Raw genomic sequence first — 19,050 nt, 5'->3', positions numbered from 1 at the left:
TCCTTGGCATCAGGTGGCAGGACCATATCTCCAACACAGAAGTCCTCGAGGCGGCCAACATCCCCAGCATATACACCCTACTGAGCCAGCGACGCTTGAGATGACTTGGCCAAGTGAGCCGTATGGAAGATGGCAGGATCCCCTAGGACGCATTGTACAGCGAGCTCGTCACTGGTATCAGACCCACTGGCCGTCCATGTCTCCGCTTTAAAGACGTCTGCAAACGCGACGTGAAGTCCTGTGACATTGATCACAAGTCGTGGGAGTCAGTTGCCAGCGATCGCCAGAGATAGCGGACAGCAATAAAGGCGGGGCTAAACAGTGGCGAGTCGAAGAGACTTAGCAGTTGGCAGGAAAAAAGACAGAAGCACAAGGGGAGAGCCAACTGTGTAACAGCCCCGACAACCAATTTTATCTGCAGCGCTTGTGGAAGAGTCTGTCACTCTAGCATTGGCCATTATAGTCACTCCAGGCGCTGCTTCACAATCCACTGACCACCTCCAGGCGTTTACCCATTGTCTCTCGAGAAAAGGAGGCCAAGAAGAAGTATAAATGGGTGGTTGATGGTCAGTACAGACTTAGTGGGCCGAAGGGCCTGTTTCAGTGCTGGATCTCTCTATGAATGTATGAATCTATGATGGCAAAACAGTAATTTTGCAGCATGGCAACCAAACCATTAGAGTACATTCCTCACGGCTTATTGGCACTGATTATACATTGACAAAATCTGAACAAATGATGAACAATGATGATGCACCATGTACTTCGCATGCACGTATGTCAGACCTTTGTGAGCAACAGATTATGGCTGATAATGGGCTGACTGTGAGTGGACCAAGTGATAATGAAGATCCAGATAAGGCCATTTATCCCAAAGGTCAACTACTGAAAGTTGGGACTAGAGTGACATATATGCCAGAAGGGGCAAGTGAATGGAGGGAAGCCACCATTATAGGAAGGGCAGGAAAGGCCACAGGGAAATACAAACCTATAGAAGTGAAACTATGGAAGGCCAGAAAAAGTAGTGTAAGTTCAGACAGTGGGCCTGAAGATGATCACAGTCCAAGAAAAAGGTCACGAATCTGTGAAAGGAAGTCTGGTTGTAGGAGGGACAGATCACGTAGTAGCAGTCCAGAAAGGGATAGGAACTCTAGTAGGGGATGTGGTTTCACAAGAGCAAGGACTAGAGAGCAGGCGAAGGGCACCACAAGAAGCTCCAGTGGCCACTAACAAGTTAGATGGTAAATTGATAAAGGATGCCAAGCAAAAAGACCTTGACAGTTGGAGAGAGTTTGGTGTATACACAGAGGTGCCAGATAGAGGACAACCAGCACTGTCCCATAGATGGATCTGTGCAAAGTACTTCTCGATGGTACATATAAAGCGAAGGCCAGACTTGTAGCTCAGAGATTTGAGGAACGACTAGGTGACCAGGAAGTTAGAATAGACTCCCCAACAGCAGGAAAAGCAAGTTTGAGGATGTTCCTGGCCCTTTTAGCGACACACTCCTGGGAATGTAAGTTCATTGACATCAAAGCAGCATTTTTACAAGGGGAGAAATTTCAAAGGGAAGTATTTTTAAAGCCATCAAAAGAAGCTGGAGATATAGAAGGGATATTATGGAAGTTAAACAAGTGTGGTTATGGGCTAAATGACGCATCCAGGATGTGGTATTTTTCAGTTAGGTCCGTCCTACTGAAAGCTGGTTGTATTCAACTAATGGTGGATCTGGCAATGTTTTATTGGTACTATGAAGAAAAACTAGCAGGCATTTTCTTGATGCACGTCGATGATTTTCTGTGGGAAGGATCTGAGGCATTTGAGAAATTTGTGGTAGATAAAGTTCTGCAGGAATTTAAAATTGGAAGTCAGGCTTCTGGAGCTTTTAAATATATAGGGTTGAATATTAGGCAGACTAAGTTGGGAGTAACCCTAAATCAACAGACTTACCTAGAGAATGTTAATAGGATCCCAACAAATCAGGCCAGATCCTCACAAAAGGGAGACTCTGCAACCAAGGAAGAAGCAGACCAGTTAAGGAGCTTAATCGGGCAGTTGAACTGGTTGTGCACACAAACTAGGCCGCATGCTTGCTATGATGTATTAGAATTGAGCACCATGCTGAAACAGGCTATTGTTGGGGAAGTGCTGAAAGAAAATAAGACATTGAAGAGATTGAGTTTTGATAAATGTACAGCACTGGGTGACGGAGAAGAAATGAAATTTGTCATTTTTAGTGACGCCTCACACGCTAATCTGCCCGATGGTTATTCGTGTGCAGCAGGTGGGAAGAAATGATAAATGTTGTCCATTAGCCTGGGAATCAAAGAAAATAAAGAGGATAGTTCAAAGCAGCTAAGGAGCTGCTGAGACACTTGTATTTATCGAGTATTTTAAAGGAACTCATATAAGGGGCAATCAGAGAAAAATTTTCCTATAGAATGCTACATAGATAACTATTCTTTCTGGGACAATGTCCATTTGACAAAAAAGTGTTGCAGAAATGAGATTGAGGATTGATCTCGCGATTATAAAAGAAATGTTGGAAAGAAAAGAAATTTCCAAAATAAAATGGATTGATGCAAGTCATCAGTTATCAGATTGTTTTACTAAGAGAGGTGCTTGTTCGAAAAAATTGTTGGATGTCCTCGAAGAGGGCCGTCTTGTGTTACGATAAATGTGCTTTTTCTTTAAACATGTTTTTTTTTAAAGGGGGAATATACAGCAAGTTAATGGCTGGTGCTGTTGAAAGTTAATGATAAATAATTTCAAGAAAAATGTGTCATTATTTCTTTTTCTTCTATATATATATATGTATTTAGTTTAAAGGAAAAAGGGGGAATCTGTTAGGATCTGAAGTTCTGTTAATGGATGATAAATACCTGGTAGTTCAAGATAATAGGGTGAACAGGTGTTGGATGTTAATTAGTTAATTGTATTCAAGTGTGTATATATAAAGAAGAGCCAGCCAGCACTGGTTGGGTGTTGTTTGGACAGCAGAAGTAAGCTCTGTGGCAAGTAATAAACAATATCCACCAAAGCATCCTAGTCTCAGTGTTTTCTTCACAAACAGGCTTGGAAATTTCTCGAACACTAAACATGGATATTGGGTGGTAAACCTAGCTAAGGAATCTCAAGAAGTCACCACCTTCAGTGGGGTACTGCAGGGATCAGTGCTTGGGCCCCAGCTGCTCACAATATATATCAATGATTTCGATGTGGGGACCAAATGTAGTATTTCCAAGGTCGCGATGGCACAAAACTAGGTGCAAATGTGTATTGTGAGGAAGATGCAAAGTGGCTTCAAGGGGATTTGGAAAGACTTACTGAGTGGGCAAGAATGTGGCAGATGGAATATAATGTGGAAAAATGTGAAGTTATCCACTTTGGTTGGAGGAATAGATGTGCAGAGTATTTCTTAAACGGTAAGAGATTAACAAGTGTAGATGTACAAAGATGTTCAAAATGTCCTTGTCAATAAGTCACTGAAAACTAACATGCAGGTGCAGCAAGCAATTAAGAAGGCTAATTGTATGTTAGCCTTTATTGCAAGAGAATTTGAGTACAGGAGTAGTGAAGTCTTGCTTCAATTGTATCGTACCTTGGTTAGACTGCACCTGGAGTGTTGTGTGCTGTTTAGGTCCCCTTACCTTAGGAAAGATATTATTGCCAAAGAGGGAGTGCAAAGAAGGTTCACCAGACTTGTTCCCAGGATGGTGGGTCTGTCCTATGAAGACAGATTGGGGAAACTGGGCCTGTATTCTCTAGAGTTTGGAAGAATGAGAGGTGATCTCATTGAAACCTACACAATACTTAAAGGGATAGACAAGGTTGATGCAACTAAGATGTTTCCCCTGGTTGGGGAGTCTTGAACCAAGGACACAATTTCACAATAAGGGGGAAGCCACTTAGGACAGAGATGAGGAGAAATTTCTCTACTCAGAGGGTTGTGAATCCTTGGAATTCTCTACCCCAGAGGGCCGTGGAAGCTCAGTCATTGAGTATGTTTAAAGATTTCTAAATACCAGTGACATAAGGGGATATGAGGATACTGTGGGGGAAAAGGCATTGAAGTAGATGATAAGCCATGGTCATATTGAATGACGGGGCAGGCTCGATAGGTTGAATGGCCTACTCCTGCGACTATGTTTTATGTTCAGGCCACCATTTGGAAGATACTGCTTCCAGAAACTACCCTTCGGATTATCTGTGAGTCAAGCTGTTTCAGCAGCACATGGACAGAATTATAGAAAACGTGCCTGGATGATAGCATAGCCAATGATATTGCGGGAATGGGCAAAACCAAGGAAGAGCATGATCGAAATCTCCATTCACTGATGGCAGTAGCTCATTGCAAACGTCTCATTTTTTAACAGCCAGAAGTGCCAGGCGAACGTAAGATCAATTTCTTTGGCTCCATCTATTCAGGTTGCAGAATCCGTCCTGACCCAGGTAAAGTCGAAGATGTAAGGCATATGCCTATCCCACAAGACAAGGAAGACCTCCAGAGATGTCTTGGATTTTTCAACTTCTTGGCACCATGCATTCCAAACTTTTCTGACAAAGCATCATCACTGAGAGAGCTCTTAAAGAAAGATGTATCATTTGTATGGTAGGAGGTCCATCAGCATATGTTTGAGTCTCTCAAACAAGCATTGTCAGCAGAAACCTGTACCCTGCAGTACTCCAATCCAAGGAAGAAGACAATCCTGGAAGTCGCTACCTCACAGAAAGGGCTAGGAGTGTACATCCTGCAGGATGGCAAACCAATTGCATTCAGATCCAAACGTTTATCCTCAGCACAATTCAATTACTAAAACATAGAGCGCGAAACACCTGCTCTGGTGTTTAGGATCACAGGGGTCCACACTTACCTGTTCAGTAAGTGGTTCATGGTGGAAACTGACCACAAACCACTGGAGATGATCTGGCAGAAACCACTGACAAGCGCACCACCACGACTTCAGTGAATTTTAGTGAAAGTACAGGGGTAAGACTTCGATGTTTGCTACAAACCGGATACCAAAATGGTCATCACAGATACACTGAGCAGATTGCCAAACCCGAGGAAGAATGAAGAAGTTCCACTGGATCTACATGTAGACACCATGGACATCAAGATGGAAGATGTTCTCAAAATCAATTTATTGCACTTTGGTCAGCGCAAGTGTGACCAACTACAATCAGAAACAGCTAATGACCCACAACTGAAGACACTGTGGAGAGTCATCATAGAAGGTTGGCCTGATACGGTAAAAGAGGTGCCAGAAACCCTCATACTTTTGGCCTTATAGAGATGAACTCAGTATGTCAAGAGGCATCACCTTCAAGGGAAAACAAGTGGTTGTTCGCAAAACTCTCCAACAGCGCATCTTGTCACAACTTCACCAAGGCCATATGGGTATAGAGCGAACAAGACAATTGGAGAAACTGTTTATTGGCCAGGGATCAACAGTGACATTGAAAGGTAACTGAGGATGTGCGAGGCATGCCAGAGCTACCAGCCACAACAATGCAAATAACTCTACACCCTCACGAGATTCTGTCAGTTTCTTGGTCCAAAATTGCCACTGATCTATTTACTGTTAATGGAGATGACTTTATCTTAGTCACTGATTATTTCTCCAAATTTCCAATTGTCTGACAGGTAAAAGACACTTCAAGTGCAGTCATTGCAGACACATTGAGTGCCATATTCAGTCTGTTCGGTGCACCTGAAGAAATCATTTCTGACAATGGGCCACAGAATATGGGCAAACCTTTCAGGGATATATATGCCAAATGGGGTGTAAACTATGTGACGTCCTCACCACATTACCCTAGATCTAATGGTCTTGCCGAGAGAATGGTTTGCACAGTCAAATCACTTAATCTGAAGAGTAGGACAACAAAACGAGATTTTTGTGTTGCCATGCTCCACTTCAGAGCAACACCTATGGATATGGGCAGCTGCAGAAATCATGTTTGGCAGACAAGTGTGAACGACTCTGTCAAGCCATCATCTGTCCAAATTCTCCGAGATGCAGGAGACACTGCTCGATAAACAGGGGAGAATGAAGATGGTGCATGACTGACACGCAGGAGCGGAATTACCTCAGCTACACATAGGACAAAAGGTCAGGGTCATACACCCCACAATGAGAACATGGTTACTCACAGAGGTCTCATAGTATGCAGGGAGCCTAGGTCCTATGAGATTACAACATCAAGCGGAGCAGTGTTGAGGAGCAACCAAAGCCGACTAAGAGAAGTGTGCAATACTCCAATTGCGCACAGCGGACACAAAAGAACACACTCCGAAGATGAGGGTGTGACAGAACAACAGGACAACAACCAACACATTGATAACATGCCTGCAAACCCAAAACAGCCAAGGGTGAAATCCACATCCCAAGAAGGTTAGACCATAACCAGATCTGGAAGAGTTGTCAAAACACCAAAATGATATATCGACTCTTAAGCTTCTATACTTGTAAATTTTATAATCTTTATCTCGTAAAATAATTTTGACATTATCTAATTTTATGTGTTTTTATTTGTAGCATACGAGACTTATCTTTGGAAAGAAAGAGGATGTTGTATGATCACCTGAAGAGTGATGTCCTTTAAGATCTCAATATGCGAATGAACTAAGTACCAGGATGTAGTCATGTAACTACAAGCCAGAGTCACTCTGCAACTGTAATACCCAGATGAAGGTTCTGTAAATAGTGTGCTCTGTACTGTACATATTAGTTTAGCTGTTAATAAACCTGTTAGAGATCTTCAATGAACTGGACTACACGCATCTCATTTATGTTGCATAAGACAACATAAAGCACTCATTACAGTATCTATGTCCTATTGCAGGCAGTTCATATCATCCTCACTGTTTGCCACCCCTCCAAGTTTGGTATCAACAGCAAATTTTGAAATTTTACTCTGTATTCCAAGATCCAAGGCAGTTATATGTAGCAAAAAAAGCAGTGGTCCTAGCACTGACGTTTGGTGACCTGTCTGCTATCCTCTAGTCTGAAAAACAACCATTTACCACAACCCGCTGTTTTCTGTCCTTGAGCCAATTTTCATCCAGTTGGACACTGACCCTCCTATTCCATGAGCCTCAATTTTGTTAACCAGCCTTTTAAGTGGTACTTTATCAAACACTTTCTTAAAATCCCTTTCCACAACATCCACTGCATTTCCTTCATCAATTTTCCCTGTTACTTCATCAAAAATTTCAATAAGATGAGTCAAGCATGATCTGCCTTTTACAAATCCATGCTGGCTCTCCTTAATTAACTCAAATCTCTCCAAGTGCCTGTTGATTTTTTTCACCCGATTATTGTTTCCAAAACCTTACCCACCAATGATGTTAAACTATTAGGCCTGTAGTTGGTAGGAGTGTCCTTACATATATTTTTTGAATAAGGGTGTCACATTTGCCACTTTCCAATCCTCTGGCACCTCCCCTGTATCTAGGCAAGATTGGAAAATTATGGCAAGCCCTTCCGCTATCTTCACCTTTAGCAACCTGGGATGCATGCCATCTGGACCAGGTGACTTATATAGCCTAAGTATAACCAGCCTTTCCAGTACTTCCTCACTCTCAAAATGTTACCCTATCCATTGCCTCTACTCTCTCTGCTTCTACCGATATTTTGTCAGATTCCTCTTCTTTAGTAAACACAAATACAAAGTACTCAGTGTTACGATCGAGGCGGGAGGAGTGCACTGTTTATTCTAGTCTCTCTTCTCCATAGGTCACAACATGTAGTTAAATTTTTCACTGACCGATACGGTTAATCAAATACTCTATTTTTCCCAGAATAAAACACACCAACCAGGTTTCTTTAATAAACAACAAAATTATTAATTTATGATAAAACAAGTCTTAATCAGTAATGAATAAAGCATAAACACACAGATTGAAAGATCAAAGTTCCCTTTTTACCTTAGCCCCTCACACGCACCCACACATACATACTCACATACACCGGTTAACTAGAAAAATAAGAGAATTTTGCTTTAGAGCTCCATTACAAAACAAAAGACAAAAAAAAACACAGGTTAAATACTTGCTCATTCTTGAAAAAAAAAGGAATGATATCCTTTGTTTTGGTTTGGTGTCCCAAATGCATTTAGATAGCTATCACTGGGATCTTCCTAGAACAGTTCTTTCCAGGTGATGTTGGAGATCAGTTTGGGTAGGCTTTCCAAGTAATGCAGCTACAGGGGTTTCAGATATGCCTTACAGCCAAAATGCAGCAACAGGGGTTTCAGTTTCCACACATTCAATACGCAGGGTTTCTTCAAATACAGGAGGAAAGAAGAAACTGACACACTGGATACGGAGGGTTTCTTTCCAAGAGAGAGAAATAGATAAGCTGGGTTTCCTTGGCAAATCCGTGTTACAAAATGTGCCCAGAACCCGAATCCCTGCAGAGTCCCGAATAAGTATTTGTGATCCACCCTGTTTAATGCCTGCTCCTGGCCCAAGGAAAGGAATGCGACTGACAGACCAGCCCTCTGGGAATGGTGGTGCAGGTCCCAGACCAAATGGATGCTGTCATGGTTTGTCTGACCTAGGAGCGTGTAGGACTGGTCAGGGTGGATCATGTGGGCCAGCACGGTGCCAAAGCGAGCAGACATTGCCCTGGCAAAGGTCTTGTAATTTATCCTGAGGAGGGAGACTGGGCACAAGTTCTTAAGCACGCACAGATCACCCCTCTTTAGAAGCCGGACAATGATGACCCTCTGTCAAGAGATCGGCATCTTCCCGGTTGCCAGACTTTCCCCAGAACCCACACATAGTCACCCCCAGGATATCCCAGAACACCCTGTGGAAACTGTTACGGCTGAGGGTGATGGTGGGGGGGGGGGGGGGGGGAGATGGGGTGGATGACTTTCATTTTTCACCTCTCAACTGACCAGCTGAAGGAATATTGTTTCAGTCCCTGAATATTTTAGAGGTCAAATAAACAGACAAACAATAGGTTTTCTCGTAGAATTATAATAAAGATAAATTATTTGTTCAACAATACCTGAAAAATAGTCACAACCTTACCCACTCACACATGTACACACATGCACAAACACAAAACATACAGATTAGAGGATAGCATGTATTTAAGTCTGATTATTGTAAAAAAAAATGCTCATTTTGAAGCCTTCTTGGTTTTCTGGGAGGACTTTTTTTAAACAGCGATGCAGGCCTGGTGTTCCTTTACTTGGTTCACTCAAGTATTGCAGACTCCTCTGGTTAAGATTCTGTCAAAGTTGGTGGCAAGAAAAACTGTTATTGTTTCTCAGGTGGGGAGTTTTCAAGGTCACATTGCAGTCTCTGCCTCTGCGGTTTTAGATGTTATAGGCGGGGTCTTCTTGGCTAGAATTGATCTCTCAGCTTCCTCACTGGCTAGCTTTTATTCTATCTTTCAGAGAGCTCATTTTTAAAGAAAAAACCTTGTCATCCTGGGTTTCAGTCAGGTGACCATAGATGCTCTCCTCTGGTGTGTTCAATGTCTTTGAACATGTGACCATTATTGCACAATGGGGTTTGAATGTGGCTTATCTTGATAAAGTGGTGTTATGTCCCACCTATTATCATGGCTTTGAATCCAGAGTCTCCCTGGCGGCAAAGGCCTTTATCAGCTCAATTCTTGAAGATTGGAGCCATTTAGCATTGAATGAACTGTTTAGCATTGTAATGTACCTTCCTCAGGACTAGTCCAGACATGATGATGAGTTTAGTCACTACATATATTTGCTGTATAGGAGAGGTCACCTGACCACTTACTCTATCTTGTCTGCAGCAAAAGTGTGTTGGTTTTTTGAAGTTTAGTTCATCAATTCATTTTTACATTTCATAATTGCTCCAGCTCACATCACGTCATAACTGTTCCTCGTGTGAGTGTGACACCTCCCTGCAAAAAGAAAAAAAATGAAATTCCTTGGTATTTCATTTTTGGTTGTTTGTTGTTTTTTTTAAAGAAAGGAAAGTAAGAACACACAATCTGTATGCATTCATCACAGTTATTCCTTGGGTTTATTGTCATTAGTCTTTCACAGTTTCCTGGTGGCACAGTGTTTAAGTTCGAGTGCATCTGCGATGATATTGTTCTTCCCAGCTATATGTGTGAGTTTAAAGTTAAACAACTAGAGGAGTAAGCTCCATCTGAACAGCCTGGCATTGTTAACTTTGAATTTCTCTAAGAAGGTTAGTGGGTTGTGGTCAGTATGTATCAGAATTTCCCTGTGTCCCAAATTAAACATAAACTAATGTTTCCTTTTCAATGGTGGAATATTTACGTTGATGTTTATTTGGTTTTTTTTAAAATAACCTATTGTCATCTCGAGGTCTGAGTCATCTTCTTTGAGTAAGACTGCTACTACTCCGACATCGCTGGTGTCAATAGCTACCTTAAAGGATCTTCTTGGAGTAAGACTGCTACTACTCCGACATCGCTGGTGTCAATAGCTACCTTAAAGGATCTTCTTGGAGTAAGACTGCTACTACTCCAACATCGCTGGTGTCAATAGCCACCTTAAAGGATCTGTTAAAATTTGGGGCTGTCAATACAGGTTCATTTGTTAAAATTGCCTTCAACTTTTCAAAAGCCATCTGGCACCATTCTGACCACACATCTTAGTGTTTTTCTTTAATAGGTCAGTTAAGGGGGCAACTAGATTCCTGAAGTTGGGAGCGCATTTTATATAAAAAAGGCACACATTCCCAGGAATTACATTATTCTCTTTTGGTCTTGGGAATGGGGAAATCTACCAGGGCTTGTACTTTTGCTGCCCTTGGCAACACCCGACCTTGGCCCACAATATGTCCCAAATAGGTTACTTTGGCTTTAGCATACTCACTTTTTGCCAAATTGGCCACTAGGTTAGCATTTTGTAGCTCCTTAAACAGTGCTCTTAAATGGTTTAGGTGCTCTTCCGGGTAGACGGCATTGTTTTTTAAACCAACCACCACCAATGGTTGGTTCATCAATGTCTGAATTGTTGCTGGGGTGTTCTTAAAACCAAATGGCATGACTTTACACTGGAATAAGCCATTGGGTGTTATGAAAGATGAGATTTCTTTGGTTTGGGTGGTCATAGGGACTTGCCAGTATCCTTTTAATAAATCAGTTTTGCCGATATAGCTGGAGTTGCTTACTCAGCCAATGCAGTCTTCAATGTGGGGAATTGGGTATGAGTCTGTTCGGTGTTACTGCAATAACTTTGCAGTCATCAATACAGAATCTTTTTGATCCATCAGGTTTGGGGATTAATACGATGGGTGAACTCCAGCTGCTTTGACTGGGTTCAGTTAGATCATTGTCCAGCATGTACTGGATTTCTTCGCAGACTTGAGCCAATTTATCAGGGCTCAGTCTATAGGGTGATGTTTTCTAGATGGAGATCTCTCCTACATCTACATCATGAATGGTTAAAGAGAGATGACCTAGTTTGTCCCTACAAACTTCCTTGAATTCCCTTAGCAGTGTTGCTAGGTCCTTTCTCTGTTTGTCAGACATATAGTTAAATATTGTATCTAATCTCCATAAAATTTTTCTGTTGTACAATTTCACAGTAGGCAGTTCAATTTGAGAATTTTTTGGGTTCCCTTCTTCCACTAGGTCATCTTCACTATTGTTGCCATCTTCCACTGTTCCCACTGCCTGACATACACTCACTAGTTTGTCTGGTTCCCGATTGTGGTGTTTTTTCAACATATGAACAGACATACAAACATACAAATCATGAGCAGGAGTAGGCCACTCGGCCCCTCGAGCCTGCTCCACCATTCAACAAGATCATGGCTGATCTGATTGTAACCTCAACTCCATAATCCCAGCTACCCCCGATAACCTTTCACCCCTTGCTTATCAAGAATCTATCTACCTTGGCCTTAAAAATATTCAAAGACTCTGCTTCCACCACCTTTTGAGGAAGAGAGTTCCAAAAACTCATGAGAGAAAAATTTCTCCTCATCTCTGTCTTAAATGGGGGACCCCTTATTTTTAAACAGTAACCCCTAGTTCTAGATTCTCCCACAAGGGGAAACATCCTTTCCACATCCACCCTGTCAAGACCCCCCAGGATCTTATATGATTCAATCAAGTTGCTTCTTACTCTTCTAAACTCCAGCGGATACAAGCCCAGCCTGTCCAACCTTTCCTCATAAGACAACCTGCCCATCCCAGGTATTAGTCTAGTAAACCTGCTCTGAACTGCTTCCAACGCATTTACATCCTTCCAAAAATAAGGAGACCAATACTGTACATAGTACTCCAGATGTGGTCTCACCAATGCCCTGTATAGCTGAAGCATAACCTCCCTACTTTTGTATTCAATTCCCCTCGCAGTAAATGATAACATTCTATTAGCTTTCCTAAATATGTGCTGTACCTGCATACTAACCTTTTGTGATTCATGCACTAGGACCCCTAGGTCCCTCTGCATCTCAGAGCTCTGCAATCTCTCACCATTTAGATAATATGTTTATTTTTTATTCTTCCTGCCAAAATGGACAATTTCACATTTTCCCACGTTATACTCCATTTGCCAGATCTGCTTACCCTATCTCTTTCCCTTTGTAGCCTCCTTATGTCCTCTTCACAACTTACTTTCCTACCTATCTTTGTCATCAGCAAATTTAGCAACCATACCTTCAGTCCCTTCATCCAAGTCATTTATATAAATTGTAAAAAATTAAGGCCCCTGTGGCACACCGGTCGTCACATCTTGTCAACCAGAAAATAACCCATTTATGCCTACTCTTTCTTTCCTGTTACCTAGCCAATCTTCTATCCATGCCAATATGTTACCCCCTACACAATGAGCTTTTATTTTCTGCAATAACCTTATCAAATGCCTTCTGGAAATCTAAGTACAGTACATCCACCGGTTCCCCTTTATCTACGGCATATGTTATTTCTTCAAAGAACGCCAATAAATTGTTTAGACATGATTTCCCTTTCACAAAACCATGTTGACTCTGCCTAATTACCTTGAATTTTTCTAGATGCCCTGCTATAACATCTTTAGATTAGATTAGATTAGATTAGAGATACAGCACTGAAACAGGCCCTTCGGCCCACCGAGTCTGTGCCGAACATCAACCACCCATTTATACTAATCCGACACGAATCCCATATTCCCAACAAACATCCCCACCTGTCCCTATATTTCCCTACCACCTACCTATACTGGTGACAATTTATAATGGCCAATTTACCTGTCAACCTGCAAGTCTTTTGGCTTGTGGGAGGAAACCGGAGCACCCGGAGAAAACCCACGCAGACACAGGGAGAACTTGCAAACTCCACACAGGCAGTACCCGGAATCGAACCCGAGTCCCTGGAGCTGTGAGGCTGCGGTGCTAACCACTGCGCCACTGTGCCGCCCTAATAAATAATAATAGCTTTTAACATTTCCCCAATGATAGATGTTCAGATACAAAAACAAGGAAGGGAAGGGAAGTGTCAGAGATAGACCATGTAAAGGTGAGAGAAGGGTGGAAATTGGAAGCAAAGTTGATAAAGTTTTCTAGTTCGGGGCGGGAGCAGGAAACGGCACCGATACAGTCATCAATGTACCGGAAAAAGAGTTGGGGGAGGGGGCCTGAGTAGGACTGGAACAAAGAATGCTCGACATATCCCACAAAAAGACAGGCATAACTAGGACTTGCTGATGTTCAATATTCAGTATATTCACACCTAATCTGTACTAATGCTTTGTCTTTCAACACACCATTAACATATTGTTTGCCTTTGCTCCGTGACCTTTTGGTCAGCTATGCGGCCTGGTCCAATCTGCACCTTCTCCTTTGTTATCTCTTGCCCAACCCCCACCTCACTTGTTTATAATCTGTGACTTTTCTAATATTTGTCAGTTCCGAAGAAGGGTCACTGACCCGAAACGTTAACTCTGCTTCTCTTTCCACAGATGCTGCCAGACCTGCTGAGTGAATCCAGCATTTCTTGTTTTTGTTTCAGATTTCCAGCATCCGCAGTATTTTGCTTTTATTATAGATGTTCAGATAACTGGCCTGTAGTTTCCTGCTTTCTGTCTCCCTACCTTTTTGAATAAAGGAGTCACATTCACTATTTTCCAATCGAAATGAACCTTCCCCAAATCTAGGGAATTTTGGAAAATTAAAACCAACACATCAACTATCTCACTGGCCACTTCTTTTAAGACCCTAGGATGAAGTCCATCAGGACCCGGGGACTTGTCAGCCCGCAGCTCCAACAATTTTCTCAGTACCACTTCTCTGGTGATTGTAATTTTCTTGAGTTCCTCCCTCCCTTCCATTTCCTGATTTACTTGTATCCTCAGTAGTGAAGACTGATGCAAAATACCTGTTCAATTCATCTGCCATCTCCTTATTTTCCATTATTAATTAACTTTCTATAGGACCAACGCTCACTTTGTTAATTGTTTTTTAAAATAGCTATAGAAACTCTTACTATCTGTTTTTATATTTCTAGCTAGCTTTTTCTCATACTCTTAATTTTTCCTTCCTTATTAATCTTTTAGTCATTCTTTGCTGTTTTTTATTTTCTTCCAATCTTCTGACTTGTTACCCATCTTTGCGCAATTATGTACTTTTTCTTTAAGTTTGATATTATCTTTAATGTTTTTAGTTAACCACAGATGGTGGATCCTCCACTTGGAATTTTTCTTCCTTGTTGGAATGTATCTATTCTGTGTATTTTGAAATATCCCCTTAACAGTCTGCCACTGCATCTCTATTGACCTATCCCTTAACCTAATTTGCCAGTTCACTTTAGCTAGCTCTGCTTTCATGCCCTCATAATTGCCCTTATTTCAGTTTAAAATACTAGACTTAGACCCACTCTTTGTTCCCTCAGACTGAATGTAAAATTCAATCATATTATGATTTCTGTTGCCTAGGGGCATCTCACTATGAGATCATTAATTACTCCTATCTCATTGCACAATACCAGGTCTAGTATAACCTGCTGTCTGGTTGGCTCCAGAATGTCCTGGTCTAAGAAACCATCCCGAAAACATTCTATGAACTCCTCATCTAAGCTACCCTTGCCCACCTGATTTTTACAGTCTATATGTAGATTAAAATCTCCCATGGTTATCGCTGTACCTTTCAGACAAGTTCCCATTATTTCTCCCTTTATACCCCGTCCTGCCATGTGGTTACTGTTAGGGCGCCTGTACACCACTCCCACAAGTGACTTCTTGCCTTTATCATTTCTCATCTCTATCCAAACCGCTTCTCTATCCTGGTTTCCTAAATATAGGTCTTCCCTCTCTATTGTGCTAATACCATCATTAATTAACAGAGCTACCCCTCCACCTTTCCCTCGCTTCCTGGTCTTCCTAAATGTCATGTACCCTTCAATATTCAGGTCCCAATCTATGTCGTCCTGCAGCCATGTCTCTGTAATGGCTATCAGATCGTACTTATTTATTTCTATTTGTGCTTTCAGTTTATCTATTTTATTTCAAATGCTACATGCATTCAGATACAGAGCCTTTAGTTTTGTCCTTTTATTATTTTTGTAACCTCTAGCCTTATCTGCTAATTTATTTTTAGATTTGTACCCTCTGTCCCTTCCTGTCACGGTCTGTTTATCATTTCCCATATTAATACCTTTCTCTCTTGCATTGTATCTACTCTTTGATTTACCACATCTTCCCAAATTGATCCCTTGCCCCCACTATTTAGTTTAAAATCCTCTCTACTTTCCTAGTTATGTGGCTCTCCAGAACACTGGTCCCAGCACGGTTCAGTGTCGACCGTCCCAACAGTACAGCTCGCACTTTCCTCAGTACTGGTGCCAGTGCCCCACACCAGTCTTTGAGCCACACATTCATTTCTCTAATCTTATTTGTCCTATGCCAATTTGCATATTTATGTGGCACAGTCTTTTTCAGTCTGGGGTGTTAGTCAGGTAATTTACTTCCCTGACCTTTTTTTCCACACTCTACGGGCTACTAAATCTCGCTTTGAAGGGTTCATCCTGTAATGGTAACAGTACCAGGACCAGGTTCCCTGGGTTAAATGTTCGTGCTTCAGCCTTTTTGTCTGCCTGCCTTTTCATGTTTTTCTGAGATGCTTTAAGGTGCTTTTTCACTACAGCACAGGCTTTAAAATGTCGCTCACGAAAAGCTGAAACATAAATTAATAATGAGGTTTCCTCCCTTTGATCTAGGAATTTTTCCTTGATCAATTTAAGGGACCCTCTTACCTTGTGTCCAGAGATCAATTCAAATGGACTGAAGCCTGTTGATTCATTTGGTGAATCTCTGGTGGTGAACAACAGAAAAGCTAACCCTTTATCCCAGTTGTGGGGGTACTCACAGCAATAGACTCCGATCATGGTTTTCAGGGTTTGGTGGTATCATTCCAGAGCCCCTTGTGATTGTGGGTGATATGCCGAAGATTTAGCTGTTCGATGCTGAGGCTATATATGACTTCCTGGAATACCCGGGACATGCAATTGAATCCATGATATGTTTGGATTTCTTTGGGCAGTCCATAGTGGGTGAAAAACTGGGTCAACCCCTCATCCACAACTTTGGCTGTAATTTTTCTCAAGGGTATGGCTTCTGGGAATTGGGTGCCCATATCCATGTCGGTTAGGAGATATTGGCAACCTGACCTAGTTTTGGGTAAAGGTCCCACACAATCGACCAGGACTCTACTGAAGGGTTCTCCGAAAGCAGGGATGAGTAATAGTGGAGCTGGCTTGATTGCAGGTTGTGGTTTCCCAACAACCTGGCAGGTATGGCAGGTCCTACAAAATTTAACCACATTGTTGTGGAGATGAGGCCAATAAAAGTGCTGACTGATCCGGGCCTGGGTCTTTCAGATATTCACATGCACAACCATTGGGATTTGGTCTAGGGGGAACTACAATTTGGTGGACCACTGTCCAGTCTTCCTCTGCAGGTCACTACAAAGGTCTCCATTTCCTCAGTACTACCCCATCTATAAAGTAATAGCATTCGGGCACTTACTCTGCCTCTGCCTCAGAACAGGCTATTCTTTTTAAATCAGGATCTGCTGCAGGCTTCAATCAGGGAAGACCTACCGTACACCTCCTTCTCCTCTCCAAAATCTCCGGAGTCTCTGGCTGAATTACTGGCTCAGTTCTCTCTACCGGAACTTGTTTAGCCATGGACCTGGTTACTACACAGTCAGGGAAGATTCCAGGGATTCTTCCTATACTTGTTCCATCTCCTTGGCCTCATTTGGCTGGTCTAAGACTACCGGGGCTGCTACCATCCGACCTCCAGCCAAATCATTGCCAAGCAGCAAATTTTATTCTGGCTACAGGCAGACTAGGAACAATCCATACTGTAACTGGTCCAGAGACTAGTTCACACTGCAAGTGGACCTGATATAGGGTTACAGACATGTACCCACCATCAATGCCTTTTACCAGAACTTTTGCCTTTAATGAGCTCTCTGGTGGAAAGGTCATGCCTTCATCCAGCATTAAGGATTGAGTGGCTCCGGTATCCCTGAGCAGGACAATTGGGTTGCTTGCCTCATTAGAGGGGCATGGGGACACCTTTCTATTTAAAACAAAATCCTGGTAGCCCTCAGGAATTCTTCCTGTTTCTGCCACACCGATGGCAGCATTCTTTGAGGGGTTCATCATTGTGGTTAGGGCCACAGGCTTGTTTGTTGTGCTACCTGCTAAGGCACACTTTCCTGGACTGGCCTTGAAACCTTGACAAAACCCACTGACTTCCCCTTCAACTTCCAGCAGTCAGCTTTCACATGCCCTACTTTATTACAATGGAAACAAATGGGTCGGTGGAAAATATTCCTACCCTCTGTACTTTCTTTCCTGACTTATGGAAGGCGCCCTGCATTCTCATTCTTATTGTCCCTTTCACAAGCACCCCAGTTTTTGTCACTATCCCACTTTCTATCCTTCTCCGACCTCGGGATTATCATGGAAGGATTTTCCTTGATAAAAGAATTTATGTGTAAGCTCATAGTCATCTGCCATTCCAGCAGCTTCTCTCACCCCTGTGACCCTTATTCCTCAATATGAATCTTTATGTTAATGGGAATACTATTTAAAAATTCTTCTAACAGAATCAGCTCTTGCAAATTCTTATATGAAAAGTCCAAATGAAAGATCTTACCAGCAATCGAAAGCTATGTAATTTTGGCTGATATGCCTCAGAAACTAACCTGTAGCTGTTTAAAATAGCGGTTTTAGTCTGTTCATAATCAAAAAAACTTTCCTCTGACAACATGAAATAGGCTTCACGAGCTCTCCCCACTTACTTGCCTTATAAAAGGAGGGTTCAATATTCTTTTGGCCATTTTAACCTGATAGCAATTTTCTCAAGAGATAAAATAATCTCAACCTCTTCCACATTAAATTTTGGCACCAGTCATGAGTATCTCATAACATCAAAGCTTTTCTCTGAATTGGGGTTAATATTTGAATTGCTGGTGGCATCCCCACTTTGAATTTTCAGCCTTTCTAATTCAAACTGTCTCGCCTCTCTTCACATCTCTCTTTCCATGCCTCTCTTTCCCTTTGCATTTGCATCTCTCTTTCCTCTTTTTATCTTTGAAACTCTAATTCCAAAAAAGTCCTATTCCGCTTGGATTTTAGCTCAGGTTATTTTGTCAGATTCAGATTCCATGCCCATTGCTTCTGGTTCTGGGACAATTTTAAAATGACGAGCTAGTGTCTGAATGATCTCAGGTTGCCTTGCTTTCTACCTGAAAGTTACTCCCACCTGGTTAGCTGCAGCTTTTAAGCCTGTAATATTTAATGAATTTAATGCTTCCCATGACAAGTCTCCCTGCTTTACAAACGTTTGGTGTCAAATGTGGCCTTTTCTTTAAGCGTTTTTGCCTACAAAGAAAAGAATACGAGAAAACCTACTTCTTTAATTTTTTTTCAATTTCAGGGATCAATTTTCCTCCCATTTCCAAATCACTCATTCAATCTTAATATTTCAAAATCCTGGCTCAGTAGCTCTCAATCTGTTATGAACAACTCCCCAGTTGGTGTGCAAGACTTCCACTTTTCACCTCTCAACTGACCATAGCCA

The 19,050-nt window shown here is 41.9% G+C and overlaps 1 protein-coding gene across 1 annotated transcript in view; it reads left to right on the top strand.

Annotated features, from left to right (window-relative positions):
- The window catches only part of polr2d (RNA polymerase II subunit D), a 28,308-nt gene extending 21,563 nt beyond the window's left edge, over window positions 1-6,745 (top strand). The window contains exon 4 of the mRNA XM_068041822.1: window positions 6,543-6,745. Coding sequence (XP_067897923.1) covers window positions 6,543-6,609 — 67 coding nt within the window. The 3' untranslated portion in view covers window positions 6,610-6,745. The remainder of the gene's footprint in view (window positions 1-6,542) is intronic.
- Window positions 6,746-19,050: the final 12,305 nt, after the last annotated feature.

The sequence above is a fragment of the Heterodontus francisci genome, chromosome 11 (genome assembly GCF_036365525.1).
Source record: "Heterodontus francisci isolate sHetFra1 chromosome 11, sHetFra1.hap1, whole genome shotgun sequence".
Lineage (NCBI taxonomy): Eukaryota > Metazoa > Chordata > Chondrichthyes > Heterodontiformes > Heterodontidae > Heterodontus > Heterodontus francisci.
The sequence above is the reverse complement of the archived record's forward strand: the minus strand, read 5'-3'. Positions and strand labels throughout refer to the sequence as shown.